Source organism: Falco peregrinus, chromosome 4 (genome assembly GCF_023634155.1).
Source record: "Falco peregrinus isolate bFalPer1 chromosome 4, bFalPer1.pri, whole genome shotgun sequence".
NCBI lineage: Eukaryota > Metazoa > Chordata > Aves > Falconiformes > Falconidae > Falco > Falco peregrinus.
In genome coordinates, this window is record NC_073724.1 from 110,940,863 (window position 1) to 110,956,539 (window position 15,677).

The 15,677-nt window shown below is 43.1% G+C and overlaps 1 protein-coding gene across 1 annotated transcript in view; it reads right to left on the bottom strand.

The window, feature by feature from the left end:
* The window catches only part of FAT3 (FAT atypical cadherin 3), a 419,039-nt gene that overhangs the window by 21,185 nt on the left and 382,177 nt on the right, over positions 1 to 15,677 (bottom strand). The window contains 3 exon segments of the mRNA XM_055802271.1: positions 5,898 to 6,366; positions 13,866 to 14,023; positions 15,028 to 15,162. Of these exon segments, the coding sequence (XP_055658246.1) occupies positions 5,898 to 6,366; positions 13,866 to 14,023; positions 15,028 to 15,162 (762 nt within the window).

Consider the following 15,677-nt stretch of genomic DNA (forward strand, 5'->3'; position numbering starts at 1 on the left):
GGGTGGGATCACAAGACCCTCAGCATGCGCCACAATAGCTTGTACCAACAGCTGACCTAAAACCAACAAGCTATGAGCGACGATATAGTCCTTTTAGGCTATTATCTACATTAGGCAAGCCCTGCAGAGCAATGGCAGTGCATCTGTGGAGTAAAACAGTTGGTGCTGGGGACCCAGCACCCTCAGTGCACACATTTCAGGGCTTCCGCATCATGTTAGCTGCACTCCTGGTACATGTCTTCCAGCTCAAAGCCATCCAGAGGGAGCCTGGTCCTGTGCTGCAAGACCTCACCTCTTCACAGTGGGAACTGAAGCACAGTGAGAGGGGATGATCAGAAGATTCATGTCTAAGCTCATTTGTGATCTAAAACATTGTGTAGACATAGCCCTCTTCTGTTTACACGTAGTCTTGGGCTTTCTGGCTGTTTTACAAGGCTTCTCTCATGCTCCTCCACTAATTTAAGCCCCCTCTATGTAGCTAAGTCTCCCTGTCTCACTTTGACTTCAACAGGTTCTCTTCCTGCCTTGTTGGCACATCCCTGTCCAGAGGAATAGGGACTTTTCAGCCTAGACCTTACCAAAGAGCAACGTGCTGTAAGTGAGGACACTACACAGGCTGCCTATACCTGTGCTTGCCTGGCACTTAATAAGCAGAGACAGTGGCAAAGGCAGGCACAGGGCCATCACCAGATGGGATGCCGTTATGCAGTGAACATCTCTGTTGGTAGCATTCCCAGCCTGAGCATCTGAATATCTGTCTACCCTCAGGTTTCCTTGGCTTTATTAAAGAGGATGTTCCAAACTGATGCCAATTCTTTTTTTGAACATGTGTATGCTCCTGTTTCTATATCACATGCAAAAGGAGCTGGCTTTTATCTCTTATGTGCTTTGGCTTTTGCATTTGATCTCCCCATGTAGTTTCTTTCCCTGCTGTGCAGCTAGACCTGGCAAACCCAACATCCAGAACCAGGGCTGCCCTTGGCCCTGCTGACATAGCACTTCACGGCAGGTTAACTGATGAGAAGAACTGAGGGTCAAGAGGACCTCTCCCAGCATTTGTACTTTGGTACGTTTACAGACATACCACCAGGCCACCTTCAAGAACTGTGGGTTCTCCAGTCATACATATTCCTGCTGCTTCAGATGTAACTTACCTGTCTTCAAACAGATTATTGCCTCTTGCCACTAGCTGGTATGAAAATGACCTCAGTCTTTGTTAAACCAGTGTTGTCTATGAAAGGTTTGCTGTGTATATGCTTTCAAAGTGGGAATTTAAATCCAGATGTCGAAAAGCATAGCTATAAGAAAGATTAACCCCCCCCCAAATTTCTAAAAAAGCTTTTAAAAATTAACCAATGGGCATTTGGTATGCTCATGTTACAGCATGCTGGTTTGTTTGTATGTGTGAAAATGTGAGATCAAGAACGTAAGTAAGACCAGGTGAGTTTATGACTATGGTATTAATACCCATTTTTCCCTGATGTCATTCTTCTGAACTACCTAATCCTCAAAAACACCCGTGTGTCAATGTTGGCAACCTGCTTTAAACCATATATTAAAGCCATCACCTAAGTGCCAGGTTGCGTTTTCCCCTCCCTCTGGATTTTAACTCTGTTCATAAAGAAATAAAAGAAAAAAAGAAAAAAATGAGGAGAGGGGAAAGTAATGACTTTCTGTCCTCACACTATGCCCACAATCCTTGACTCAGTAGATATTTCTGCTCAAATGTTTCATGTTCAAATATAATTGCGTACTCATGTAAGCCATTTACTTCAATCAAAGCCAGATGTATATAGGATTGATCAAATTAAAAGGAAGTAACTATACTTATAATTGTAGGCTTTACAAGCATGAGGTTTCTCTGTGTGGTTGAAAACCTTGGCGCTGTGTTTGCATTTTATTACAGCACAGCTTTGTATCGCTGTGATTGCTCATGTTGTTACTCATGCAGATAAACATACATTTACTATTGGCAGTCCTGGTAACACCACTCTGTTATTAAGGTTGTATGATATTTCCCATTTTAAGACCTCATATTCAGCAGCTTATAGCTTAACCACACTTTAAACACTTGGTTAAATTTTCTTGGGAAATTTCAGGCGAAAGAGCCAAGCTGTTTCTGAAAGTCATGCTGTTTGTCAGATTTCAAAATGCTAACAATTTTCTTTAAAAATAGCTTTACTGACTCATACTTACGGGTGGGGACTGAAAAGTCTGGAAGAATGTGGCCTGTATTTCAAGGTGGTGGTTTCCAGTGACTCTCAAGAAAATTGTCCTAAAGCTGTAGATAACTGCGAGGAGTCAGGATCCTGGGCTGTCAGACCTCGTGACCGTTCGTCCCCCTTTCCCAGCCCTTTCTAAGCAGGCATGGGATCATCCTGTGGGGTCCCCTAGCCACACAGTACCCTCTCTTTAACTGCCGACAGCACTGAGCACACACTGCTGCCACTGGACTTGACTTGGACCCCTGGGAACACCCGAGTGCAAGCAGAGGTCCACGCTGTGGCTGCTTTCTGCTGACCCAGAAACCCAGTTTTGAAAGCAGACAGGTTATTGTGTACTCTCAGTGATGTCTCACAGCATCTGAGCTATCTGTGCTTTCTCCTGCAGGATAAGATCCCCATTTTGTCCTCCTGTTCAATATGCAGAGAGGTCAGACAGAAAGACCAGGCATGGGCCGATGAGCCCTGCGCCAGCTCCCCTTGTGGGGTGACACCTCTGCCATGGGTCTGCAGGTCTGCGCAGTCCCTGAGCCAGGTCCTTCCAAGTTGCTGCGGCTTTACCTGTGCAAACCCAGCAGCAGCAGCGCGGACACACTCCTAGTGCATACAAAGCATCGCTTCAGCCGTTCCCCAAACAGGGTCGTCACATTACCCCGTTCCCATAACTGGGGATGAACTGGAAGGTAACCAGAGGCAGAGTTTTGTTACTGGTGAACAGGGCAGTAGGCATTTCTATTGAAAGGATGATCTCACAACAGGAATCCTATTATGGAGGTCTGTGGTTTAGATGATCGATTTATGCAAATTACATGTAAATTAGACATGGTCCCTTTGATTTCTGGCATGTAGCCAGCAACTCTTTCATGTTATAATGTTGGGTAACCTCTGCTTGACTGTTTCCTTTTAAAATTAGCTATAAATCTGAACTTTCTTTTTCTCTCTCTTAATTTTCTTGTAAAGCACAGTAGGGTTTTTGTAAGAAAAAGGATGTTAACAGTACATGAAATCTGCTTTGTAGAATTAAAATTAGAGGATTTATTTATTAAAACAAATCCTATCGTTATGCTAAATCCTCTCTGTTTAGGTAAAGGAACATTATTCTCCAGAAACTTTAATAGGAGGATAATATCGTAGAAAATACTAGTCAAGAGATCCTGATGCTACTGAATGGGATTTCCTGCGATTGGGAAAAGGACCTTTGCATGGTATAGTTTTCAATGCTTCCTCCCCACCACAAAAGAAGAAACCTGCCATTTTCTTTCTTAAGATAAAAAATGAAGAGGTTTTGGGGTTTTTTTTTGTATTTTAAATGAAAGTCAGCTGCTAACATCTATGTCACCAAATACAATGGCTGATGATTCTTAAATGCACACTACAATTTGTGGCTCCGTAACTGGCATTTGCAATGCTGTTGGGCTCTCCGCTCTATGGAATTTAATTACATGGCCTTTTTGCATATGGAGGACACAAACAACAGAATTGCTTTCCCTGGTGGAAACAAAAATGCCCATGCCTTCTCCTTGTGGGCTGGGCTACAGTCAGGGCCCATTACGCTGGAATTATGGCTTTATAACAATCCTTTATTTACATACACTGCTGAGGCAGTAAAAACAGCAAACAGATTTTTTAACGGCAGGCAGCCGAAACATCCCTGCAGGGCATGTGCCCCCTCGCCGAGGCAGGAACACAGGCAAGTTAAATCATTTCTGTGACTGCTTTCCAGCAGCGAATTATGTTGACATGAAAATGGTGCATGCCATTCCAGTAATAAAATGGGTCCAATCTTCAGTGCCGCCTGTTTCTCCCCCACCTCATGTCTCCCCTCAGTTCAAATTGGCAGGCATTGGCACTGCGGGGAAAAAAAATTACTGTAAAGCATTTTGTTCAAAAGGTTTCAATTTACTCATCATGAGATTGCTGAGCAATACTGTAAATAGATTCAAATAAAATCAATAGAAGGAGCTTCCTAGGATGCTAGGTGAATGGTTACCCTCAATTATTAAGTATGGAGTCTGAATCAAAGCTGTGTTATGTTCAGGTACATATTACAGATGTATTTCCTAGGGATTTAAATAATCTTGCTTAGCAATTGTCTCAGTGGCTGCAGCATCCTTCTGCCTCGGAATGATTTTCTTTTGTCCTCATTGTGCAGCACTCCTTTCCTTCCATTGGTAAATAAAGACCCGTAATGACACAAACAAGCAGCAACATTTGTCCTCATGCCGCACATCACATCCTGGCTTGCCAGTGTTCTGCTTCATTCCTCCCAACTGTCCTCCCATCTTCTCCACCGACAGCAAAGCCAATAGCATCCCTGACTCACCATTTGCCCTGGCATGGGAAAAGAGGTGGCTGAATCAAAGCCAAGGATCCAGAGGAGATGCTAGCTGAGGTAGCTTAGCATCTGAAAATCCAGATTGTCAGGGCTTATCCTGTAAGGGTTGGGTTATCCAAATAAGAAACTTATTTCTGACAGTCACTTTTGCTCAGATCTCACCAGATTTCAGCCTTGAAAACTAAACTATTCTCAAGTTTAGGAAGTTCCTAAAGTTTAGAAAAACCTATGTGGGGGAGGGGGGCGAGAAAGAAAATATGAGACCAAAGCTCAAAACAATGAAAAACAGAAATTATAATTATGGGTGCAAGGGAACTGCATGGACACATTAAAGCAGAAAGCCCTGGGACAGTGGTTAAATGCTCCACAGAAAAGAGTTTAGTGGGAATTTCCCTAGGGAACCATGACCAAAACCACCGACACTAGCTGGATGGAAAGCTCTGAACTTGCAGAAGACCCCTCTGCCAAGCATCCTCCCTTTCAGAGGAAGTTTTTGTCTGCCAGAAAACGTGAGCAATGCTGCCTGCTCATACAATATGGGGAACTGGAAGGGAAACCTGTACACTGCAGAAAGAGAACAGCCCCAAAGGCAATGTCCTACATACATGCCATTTGCTTTCTTCTTGCTAAGATGCTAACCGTTCTTACAGTCTGGGAACTTGTGCACTGCATTACTGGGTAGTAAGTCACTGGCACCAAATCATACAAGCCACCATATAACCACTGGATAGGAAACTCGAACATGAGCACAGTTTAAATCAATGCCCTATAAACCGCATAATATTACTTAGACCTTGAGGCACTCAGGCCTCTGAGGAAGCTGTAAAATACACTTCTGGGGGGGTTTATAATGGGGCCAAATCACTATTTTCCATGCAAACATATAATCAAATTACTCACTCACAAGAGGACCAAGGTGTTTCTGGACAGCTCTAATCATTTGTGACAGCTTCAGAAACAGAGAAAGGCATCAGCGCCGTTACATCTGTGATGGACGTTTGAAATCACCATCTTTGTGTACAGCCTTCGATGCTGTAAATGGATCCTGAAAAATCCAGCTGAGCATTACAGTAATTGTAATTCTATTGGTTTCTATAGAAATAGGATTATCCTAACAGCCAATAAATCAATTTCCTCCTGGAACACTAATGCAACGAGAAGGGGCACCATTTCACCGTTATTTATAGAGCAAACAGCTTTTACACAATTTGCAATACCTATCAGAGTTTTATAGAGTTCATGAGATTTTTCAAGCATGTTGCTGCATAAAACCATCTCTGGCAATAAATTATAGAGGCAAATGTGGAAGGGAAACCCATAAAGTAATGCAAAATATTTACCACCAGATGGCACGGCGGTACAGGTGCCGCCGTTCTGGCAGGGATGCCTCTCGCAGGCATCGGGGTAGAGGACGCAGCCCAGCTTCAACTCGGTCAGGCCAACCACTTCGGCAAAGCTGCTGCGCTTGTTTTGCAGTGGCAGTTCGTTGTTATTTAGGACAACTGAATCCAGGCAGCCCTGAAAGCCGCTCAAGACCTGCGTCGTCCTCTTGTCGGTCAGGCTGCGGACATTATCCACTTGGACCTGGGCGCCGAAGTAGACGGAGCTGTCTGTGCTGAGAGTCTGGAAATAGAGGGGGGCTTTGCGGCGCTCCACGTAGCTGTCGTCGAGGGACAAGCTCGTGAAATTGCGATTCAGCTCCAGGAAGACTGAATGCCAGCTTCCGTCATTAACGGCCCTGCCAGAAATTCCCAGGATTCCCGGGCCGCTTCCACAGTCCAACTGGAACCACAGTTTGCCATCGACAATCTGTGGAAAGAAAACAGAAATGCGCTTCAGGCACTCAGCCGTCTCGTAATATGCTCTCAGTGAGAATCTGGAAACCCAGAGCACTTCTAGACAGTTTCTATACAGTGTTAAAGCTGCTCTCCTACATGGCGCTACAACAGCAAAAAGCAGTGCCTCTGTCATCAGCAAAAAGAGTAAGGCAATAAATATCAGCTTAGAATTTGCCCAAAGCCAATTACTGCAGGCAAACTGAAAATATAGAAAAAGTATAGGTGCAGAACACAGGAAAGGACCAGGATGATAGGATGTCTCACTAGACAGGGCACAGACAGGAGGACTCATGTTCTGCTCTTGGCTCTGCTGCTGAGCAGTTGCATCTCTCTGAGCAAGCCCCACCATCCACCTGTGCGCTGCAACTCTGCTACTGGTGGCTGATGCTACCAAAAGGACGGTCAGGGAAAGGGACCACCTCCGAGTGCTTGAGAGGCTTGTGGCAAAGTCAACGGCCACTGCCTTCAGCTGGGGATGTGACGTGCTCTTCTCATGCACACATCTTGGACCTCTGCAACCTTTTGGACCATCTCAGTGAGGTGTGGATTTGTCCCTAAGTGCCGTAAGTTCAGTTTCTCCCAGTACAACAGTAAGAATGGTTAACCAAAAGCCAGTTATTTTCCAAGGATGCTACAGTACCTGCTCTGTGTATATCTCACAGATGATATGAGATGGCTCTTACTTTTCTTTCTTTGCTCGTATTTCATTAAAGGTTCATGGCTTTAGAGGGACTGTCAGGATTTCTCACTCTCCCTCCTGTCCTTCACCCACCTGAAGTCCTCATAAAGGGAAAATCTGTGCTACCCTGCTGGGGCAGGCAAAGCGCAGAGTGAGGGAATAGGTATGAAGTGCTGCTTTCTGGATTAGCAGTTTACCCAAAGATTTTAGGTTTCTCTAACAGATGGCAGATAAGTTTAAAATGGCTGACAAGGCTGGAAATAATTTCTTATGACACATTAATTGGATTCAAGCTCTCTGAAAGCTCTTGCAATTATTTTACCTTTATGTCATGCTCTAGGAAGTATTTATTTCTGCAAACCCCATCTCAAGACAGTTCTGTCCCATTATTTATCCCCCTGAAAAGTTCAGGCGCCGTGTCCTTTTTCATCCTTCCCTGCAGCACACGTTGTACTCTCACTGGTTTATCTGTAACACAACCCTACTGCTCTCCCACAGCAGAGCAGAGCTGCTGTAGCTGCCAATGCAAGAAACCCCCTGAGATTTGGGTTCATGCAGATGTAAGCATGCTGCATTGTGTCCATCTGTCTTTGGCCATTTTTGGCTGTTTCTGGCATGAATAGTCATTTGCAACTGTGCTAGCTAGAGGCATCCCTTGGCACATGTCTGAACTGGTGCTCAAACTCTTCTCCGCCAGGCTGTCTGATGTGGCTTGAAGGTAAATGGGATGCTGTTAATCTACAGGAGCAGCCTGTGCTGTTGTCACTATTAGCATTTTGCTGTCCTTGGAGGTTCACAAAACTACTTGTTGAAAAGCGAAGGGTAAAATCTTGAGCTCTGATGTTCTCTGGACTTCCTTCTCCTTTCCAGACCTCACTCTCTTGACCAGCTGAATTTGACCTGCGCTGTAACCTCAAGCCAAGTCACACTGGGCAGTTGGAGTGTAAACCACAGCACTCCACCGTGCTGCACCCACTTGGATGAGGTGGACACAGAGGTGCTAAGCATGTGACCAGTTCCCTATAGATGCCAGCTACCTACTTACTCTGCATGGCATGAGGGCTGTTAGAGGGATACACGTGTAGGAGCCAGAAGAGCAGGAATTAATCCCTGCTATGGGCAGCCAGCTGTCCTGAAGCCCTTGACCTGTAGGATGTAATAAAACTGACAAGAAATGAGGTCTATGATTGTAATACAACATGCTTGAGGAATGGATGTGGCTTGGTACTCCTACAACTCAATCAAAAAACCTAATGGATGTATAGAGAAATAAGTCTGGGTCATTTTTCGTTAAAAAATCTCTTCTTATAGGACTCAAAACTCAGCTGTAAACTATTTCTGTAAATTGAAATTGGGCCTATTAAAGCATCTGCTCAAGAGGAATCTCGGTAAACAAGATGCCCTGATAAATTGAGCTGGTTCCTCTCCAGAGACAGAAGCAATAGTTTCTTTTCTCCCTATGCAACAAAATAGTCCACAAAACCTGGAAGCGGTGCTCAGAAAGTGTGGTCTGGCTCAACAGGAATACAAATCAAACAGAAAAACACATACCAACATATTATACTTTGAAAAACAGCCATCATCGGATAAGCAGTTAACTTGCTTCTTATTCAAAAGGCTTTTTCCTATGGAAACTGTTCTACTGATTGTGTAAAATACATATACCTCCCCTAAGACTACTTATACCCTGAAGGATCTACTGCCTGCATGTCCATTACCCTTACTCTCAGAACATGCTTTTCCAATTACCTTTATAAATACAACACCACATTTGAGCACCTGGGATAAGTATTACAGCATTTGTATATGGGAAACAATGATCTGAAAGATTTGCCATTAAAATATGTTTTATACATCTTTCTCATCCACTTCTATTTCTTTTTACCAGCAGATGATCTGACATACACAGTAAATATATATTGTGTGAAAGGCTACACTTCCTTCCTTTTATTAAAAAAGCACTAGTAACCCGCACCTCAGGCTAGAGTAAAACACGGAAAGGATGGTCCGGCACTTACAGTACTAGCCTAAGATATGACAGATATGCATGGGAATCCATACTTTCCAGCACTCTTCCTCTGGGATCTCAAGCAAGTCATTAGTTTCAGGTCTCCGTCAGTAAAAGAGGGATAACGTCATTTCCCTACCTCACACCACTGCTTTACGGATACACACATTAAAGACCGTGACATGCCCAGATACCCCTAGCAATGGGACCATAAAAGTACTTTCATTAATCATACGGTCACAGGCCATGCTGTAGCAGGGCAGGGAGGAAATATTTGTCCCCTGATGGCCCCATGTCTTTAGGAAGAGGAGGAAGCACAGGAACAGCCGGCAAGGAGCAGGAGCTGCAAAGGGCTCCTGTCCTGCCCACTTAGCAGCTAGGCTGGCTGGGCAGGGGCGAGAAGGTCCCTCCACTCAACCGAGCAAAATGATGTTTCCACCCCCAAGCATGGAGGATTCAACAGTTAATCCCTGGTGTTCCCATGATTCCTCCTAGCCGATGTGATGTCAGGGACACTGTTCAATCCTCAGAGAGGCTCTCTGAGTATAGCCTGGACCTTGGTACCAAGAAAAGCTGAACTTCAAATTAACTTCTTACTAAATGGGATACATTCAAGGAAATAGTATGGAAATCTCATGAATGGCCAATGCTGCTGTCCAGGATCAGCAGTTATTCAGACAATAACCTCAGTGGGATGACTGGTCTGGTTGAGGGCTGGTAGCCTCAGACTCTAAGTTCAGGACTGAACGGGTGGCACTGCTATTTTCTCCACCTATGTGATGCAACACAGCAGAGAGCTTGAGTTACTCCATCTCACAGCAGAGAGGTGCAGACTCTGCAGCCTCTCACCAATGCAGCCCACAGAGCCAGAAGAGACCCTCTGCACCAAGATAAGAGCAGAGAGACACTGCTTCAACCTAGCTGGGCAGAACATTCCCACCAAACTTCCACATCTCAAAGCTTTCTGGGCTTAGTTACAGTATCTCTCATTATATCTACTAGGACAGTGAGGTTAATGCATACCTAAGCATGTATGCTCTTACAGACACAAAATTCCTCACCTGTAGAGAAGTACAAAGAACAGAGAAGGCTCCAAAAGCTGATGCAATCTGTTACATTTCAACAGTTTCATTCAATGAGCAAAATGGAGCCAAACACATATTGTAAATTATATTAGAATATTAGCCTGGCTAAGATGTTTGGCTAACATCCATATTTGTGTATCAACATAGGTAATAAAATGATCAAATGGTTCTTCTGAGACCACCTTCGGCTCACACAGTCCATCTGCAGTCACACACCACGGATACAGCATGCTGCCTACTAATCTGTCTGGGGAAATATTTCGTTAGCCGAACTACATTTCAGGTTCGTTTGTGTAAAACGGTATATTTAATTAAAATATTACTCGTTTCAACTCCAGCCATAACTGGGACCATATCCAAGCTTCAGTCTTATCCAGCATAAGCAATGCAGCACGCATTAAAATGTATAATATACACTTAACTAAACCATGCAAAGTCTCACGAAAGAACATACGCTTGCCTTTTACCATTTAACAGCTGCATTTCTGGTATGATGGGAAAATCTTTCTTTGCCTACTTTTAATCCTTTAAATTTCAGAAAACTAGTTGAATGTCCATTATACCCCTTAAAAAAATAAAATAATTTTTTTTTTCAGAAGAGAAGAATCCTCTTCTGCAATGGTCTCATAATGCCTTAGATTGTTAAATCTTACTTTTCCCAGATAGACGCTACATAGGAAAAAGGAAACGGTGATACTGTTTTTGGCACACGTAATCTTTTCAGAGGAAAAAAATAAAAGGACATCGACCTGCATCTCATTTTGCTCCAATTGTCTTAAAAGCAAGAGCACGCAACAAAAAACCCCCGTCAACCTCTCAAAATCAATGGATGAGTTACTTTATTTGAAACAGCTGAATAAATAACACCCTTATTATATTGTATCAATACAGCATAGCTGGTAAGCTTTCAGCAAAGTAGTAGACAAGCAGTTTGCTCTATGGAATTGATTATTCATCCAAGAAGGACACCATGCTATGATTATGAAATATTTCCATCCCTGGAGTTATCATGAATGTATGGCTCCCAAAATTAAGCTGGTCATTTAAACACTGAAAACCATATTGCAGCATTAATTTTTAAATAGACTGCAGTGGGGGAAACTTGCTTTAAAAAACATCAATGCCAGCATATGCCCCAACAGCCGCGGTGTTTTCTGTCCGTTCTCTCATGGGCTTGTACTATGTGGAAGATCAAAATTTCTTCCACCTCTGCCTTTTGTTGGAGCTCAGCGATGGTGCTGGGCCCTCTGGTGCTAATCCAGCAGATGCTTAAATACATGCTTAAAATTAAGGTATGTGAGCAGTTCCAATTGCCTTTAAATACAGGAAGTTAAGCAAGTGATTAAGTGCTTTGCTGGAGTGATGCCAGAGTACTCAAAAGAGCACAGGATCTCATCCTTTATCCTCTATTTGGAAAGCTTCTCCTCATGTTTAATTTAATTGAAAGCAATGCTCAAATGATAACAACTTCACGTTTATAGACCTCTAATTAATCTACTTAATGGCCTCATTTCTGAGCGCCTCCCTATCTCACAACATACGTACCTGGTTTAAAGAAGCCTTACCTCTGGTTTACAAATGAAAAAAACCATACGCTTAGAAAGTCTAAGCATAACTTGCTTGAAAACATCTGAGTTAGGGATCCCTGAAGTGCAGTTCATGATTCAGCTGCCATCCCTGAAGAGACCTGCTACAGCTACATCGCTTGAGCATCATGCCATTCATCTGCCATAGAGCACTGTTGTGAGACCTCAGTCTGACGTTCCTCTGCCAAATGACCTTCACAAACCAAACCGTAGCAGTTCCTGATCTTTTAAGTGATGCCATTCCTCAAAAAACACATACTGAATGTAATGCTTTACTTTTCTTTAAACCCCACGCTTATAGAAGCCAAGGGTCAGACCTGGGAAAAAGACATACCCACTGAAACAGCAAATCTTGCCCTACCTAAATCCAAGCATGAGGCTCTGGGAAGGGAATTCCCTGTGTTCTTCCCTGCTCAATGCATGGGAGAAATTGGAGGCTCTGCATCCATATATGACCCTGGATCTCACTCACTGGACATGAGAAGCAGCAGCAGCTGTGTCTGAAGCTCTCTACTAAATGCCGCATGAGTTGGGTTCAGAGCTGGAAATCCTTTCTTAGAGCTAGGAAGCAAAACAGAGCATGACCTGGAGGCTCGCCTCTGGGATCGGAGCAGAGTAGCCGCAGCTGTTGTCACTGCTTCTTCAAGTATTATGTTTTCTTCCCAGTATCTTTCAAAGGAAAACGGTTAGGTAACTGAGTGAAATGGTGACTGAAAATATGTCATTCCTACCCCACAACTAAAAACTCAACCCAGGTGACTGCAGTGAGGGGCTCTCTTACTTATTTTTTTGCAATACCATGATTTTTAACTCTTTTGGTGGCAACATTTTCTAGCTTCAAATGCAGATCTCCACTCATTTGTCTATGACCTCACCTGCTGTACCCTTGAATCATGCCAGTTTTATACACCTAACTCTGAAAAAATAAATTATTCTATCATCATTCTAACTCCATTTCAGCCTGCCTCTGCATCATCACCTATTGTTTTTAAGTGGCACCTTCCACCAGGGCCATTTGTTTTTTCCCAAGCAATTTTCAAAATTACAGAATAGCAAACATTCCCTACTGGTATATGCTAAGAGAAATCATGACAAAGACTTCAAAGAAGGTCTTCAAGTCTGCAGTTTTGTTTGGGTTTATTGAACAAAAAAATACACTCAAAAGTTCAAACTGCATTTCTATGTGTCTCAAATTGTCTTCTACAAATCTGAACAATGCTGAGAGTCCCCAGTGAATGACAGACAGGATTCTTGTTCATGAAATATTTCAGTCTGACAGCTATAAAATTATTTGTTGCCCATTAAGAACTCATCTAGCCATTTTAACATTACCTAAGCATTCAGCCAAAAGAACTCTAAAGATTGCAAATACAGACACAAAAGGCTCTGAGCCATTTTTCCCACTGCTGAATTACAGGACATGGCCAAGATACAAAAATCAATGTCTTCATTTTGTACCTTAGAGGCCCTAGAAGAAATGCTACACACGCAGGCTCTTGGATGAGCCCAGCACTCCCTTTCCATTCAGCAGGTATTTGCCAATCCACGGAAACTCAACACAGAACAAAAATGCATTGAGAGCTTATCGATGAAATATTGATTGGATATCAACCTCCAGCTATTTCATGCCTCTCTCTACAAATAATCTTAATTCAGAGAGTGCAGAAATCTTCACATTCAGTAGGAGCCACATTCCAGGCAGTTGGTTTCTGGAATTAACTCGGTAGCAGTGTGAGTGTATCTTCTAACCACAGGCACGGACGCAGTGAAAGAACAGCGATTTCAGTATGCATTGTTTTGACTATCTGGTCATATAAATGGGCAAATCTTACATCTCGTGTAGATTTGCTTCTGCATGCAGACACACATTCTTATAATGAACAGCAGCCAGTGGAGCATTTTCCAAGTAAAGTATCACTAATAAGCTGCCTTTTTAGATTGTTGTTGTTGCTGCCATTGTCACAATTGTTGTTTTTCCCTGTTAGCATGAAGCAGATCATACTGCACCTTCTCAGTCTACAGCCGAAATGAGAACAGCATTTCTCAAACCAAGAGCCAACAAAAAAAACATATCATCAAGAAAAACAACTGCAAAAACGATATTTTAATTACCTTCAGAATTATACAGGGATTCGCTCTGGTGTACATTATAATCCCATTGCTTTGCAGGGTTCGCAGACGGAGAGCCAACTTGAATTCCTCTTTCTTGCTATTTTCAGAAACACGGTATTTAATGTAGCTATTCCCAGCAAAGCTGAGGGAAGTGTGGCCTGAAATAACCATTTTGAAAAGACACATGTTCTTTTAGTGACACATAAAATAATTTTGCAACTGTCAAGTTAATTAAAGAATTTATAGAGCTAATGTCTAGGAAGAAATAAATAAACCCCAACTTTGATGGGAAAAAAAGCTGGCACCAACTACAAAAACATGTTTGTGGTTGTTTTTTTTTAATATTTTTCAGGGGATGGAGGAAAGTCCTACTTCTTTTTACTTATACAAAAGAGAGGTTTCTCCGAGTATTCAGCATTGTTAAGGTTATATACCCTGGAGGCACCTATCTTGACTCACTCATAACACAGGGAGTCAAAGACGACCACGCCTGTACATCAGGTAGTTGACTTATGGGTATAAAGTTAGCTGTGAGCAGATGCCATCCAAAGCCTTGCTATGAGTTCTCTGCAACCACTGCCCAGGACCACAGTGATACAGCTCAGTATCTGCTATGTTTTCATCAGGGAAAGAGCACGTGTCCTCTGTCATGCAGCCCTGGATTCACTGAAGTCAACAGAAAGCTCCACTTCACTGACTTTGCACCTGGCTCTTCATATCCCAGGGAACAACACAGCTGCAGAGAACTTACAAATGTCCTCGAACTTTCTATTTGGGATGGTGTCATGTTTTCATTAATAAAGATTGGAATTTTGGTAATCTAAATAGTAAGCAGAGGAGTTAATTATAAAGCTTTGCCCATGGCAGGAAAACATCTGGCATAACAGTCTGTAGGAAAAGTCCTCTTTTCTCAGCAGCCTGTTATACTGATCTGGGATTCAACCAAGTCAGTGGGAATTTCCCAATGGAAACTGGGTCACAGTGTCCATACAGCCCCATAGCTATGGAGAGAAGTATTTTACAGGGCTTATAAATAGACTGAGTGCCAGTGCTGAGAAGAGTTAAGCGGTACAACTTCTGTTGACTTCAGTGGCACCTACATAATGAGAAGGGCAGCACTTTCTTGTTCAAGTATATCCCCCTTTACCGCTGTGACATGCACCTGAACATTCTCCGAGCTTTCCTGGTGGGCACTGGCAGATGAAGGGTCTCCGATTAGCTTCATACCCCACACACTGCATGTCCCCTGGACACGGCTTCTCCAGACAGGGATCGTTAGAGCCTGGGCAGAGTCCTCCTGCAAGAAGTTAAAATACTGTCAGGGATACACAATGTAAAGCATAATCTGCAGCAGTACAAGAGTAATGACAGACAATTATTGATCTCACACTTCAGTACAAGCAAAGAATGGCTTAATAATAATAACCAACCCCCCCAAAAAAACCCCCCAGCCTTCACAGTACTTGTCCTTTGGACAAGTATGTAGCAAAACCATTACAGTTCTTCTTCAAAGCCACCCTAAACCCCATGACAATGTATTATAAAACCCAACTATTATGAGCAGTCACTGGTTTATAATTGATGTTGTGACTTTCAGGCCATTCATTTTCTCACAGTCTCCTGGGCAGGGAATTTAGAGATGCAAGAAAAAAAAAAAAATATGACTTGAAGCTATGCGCTCCTTTTGCCCCAGCACACTGTCCCAGCACATCCATGAGAAGCAGATTTAACAGGGTAAAGCTCCCTAGGAGGCAAAATAAGAAAAAGCCATTTCTGGGCTACAGGGTGACAGCTGGACTTTTCATCCTAGTA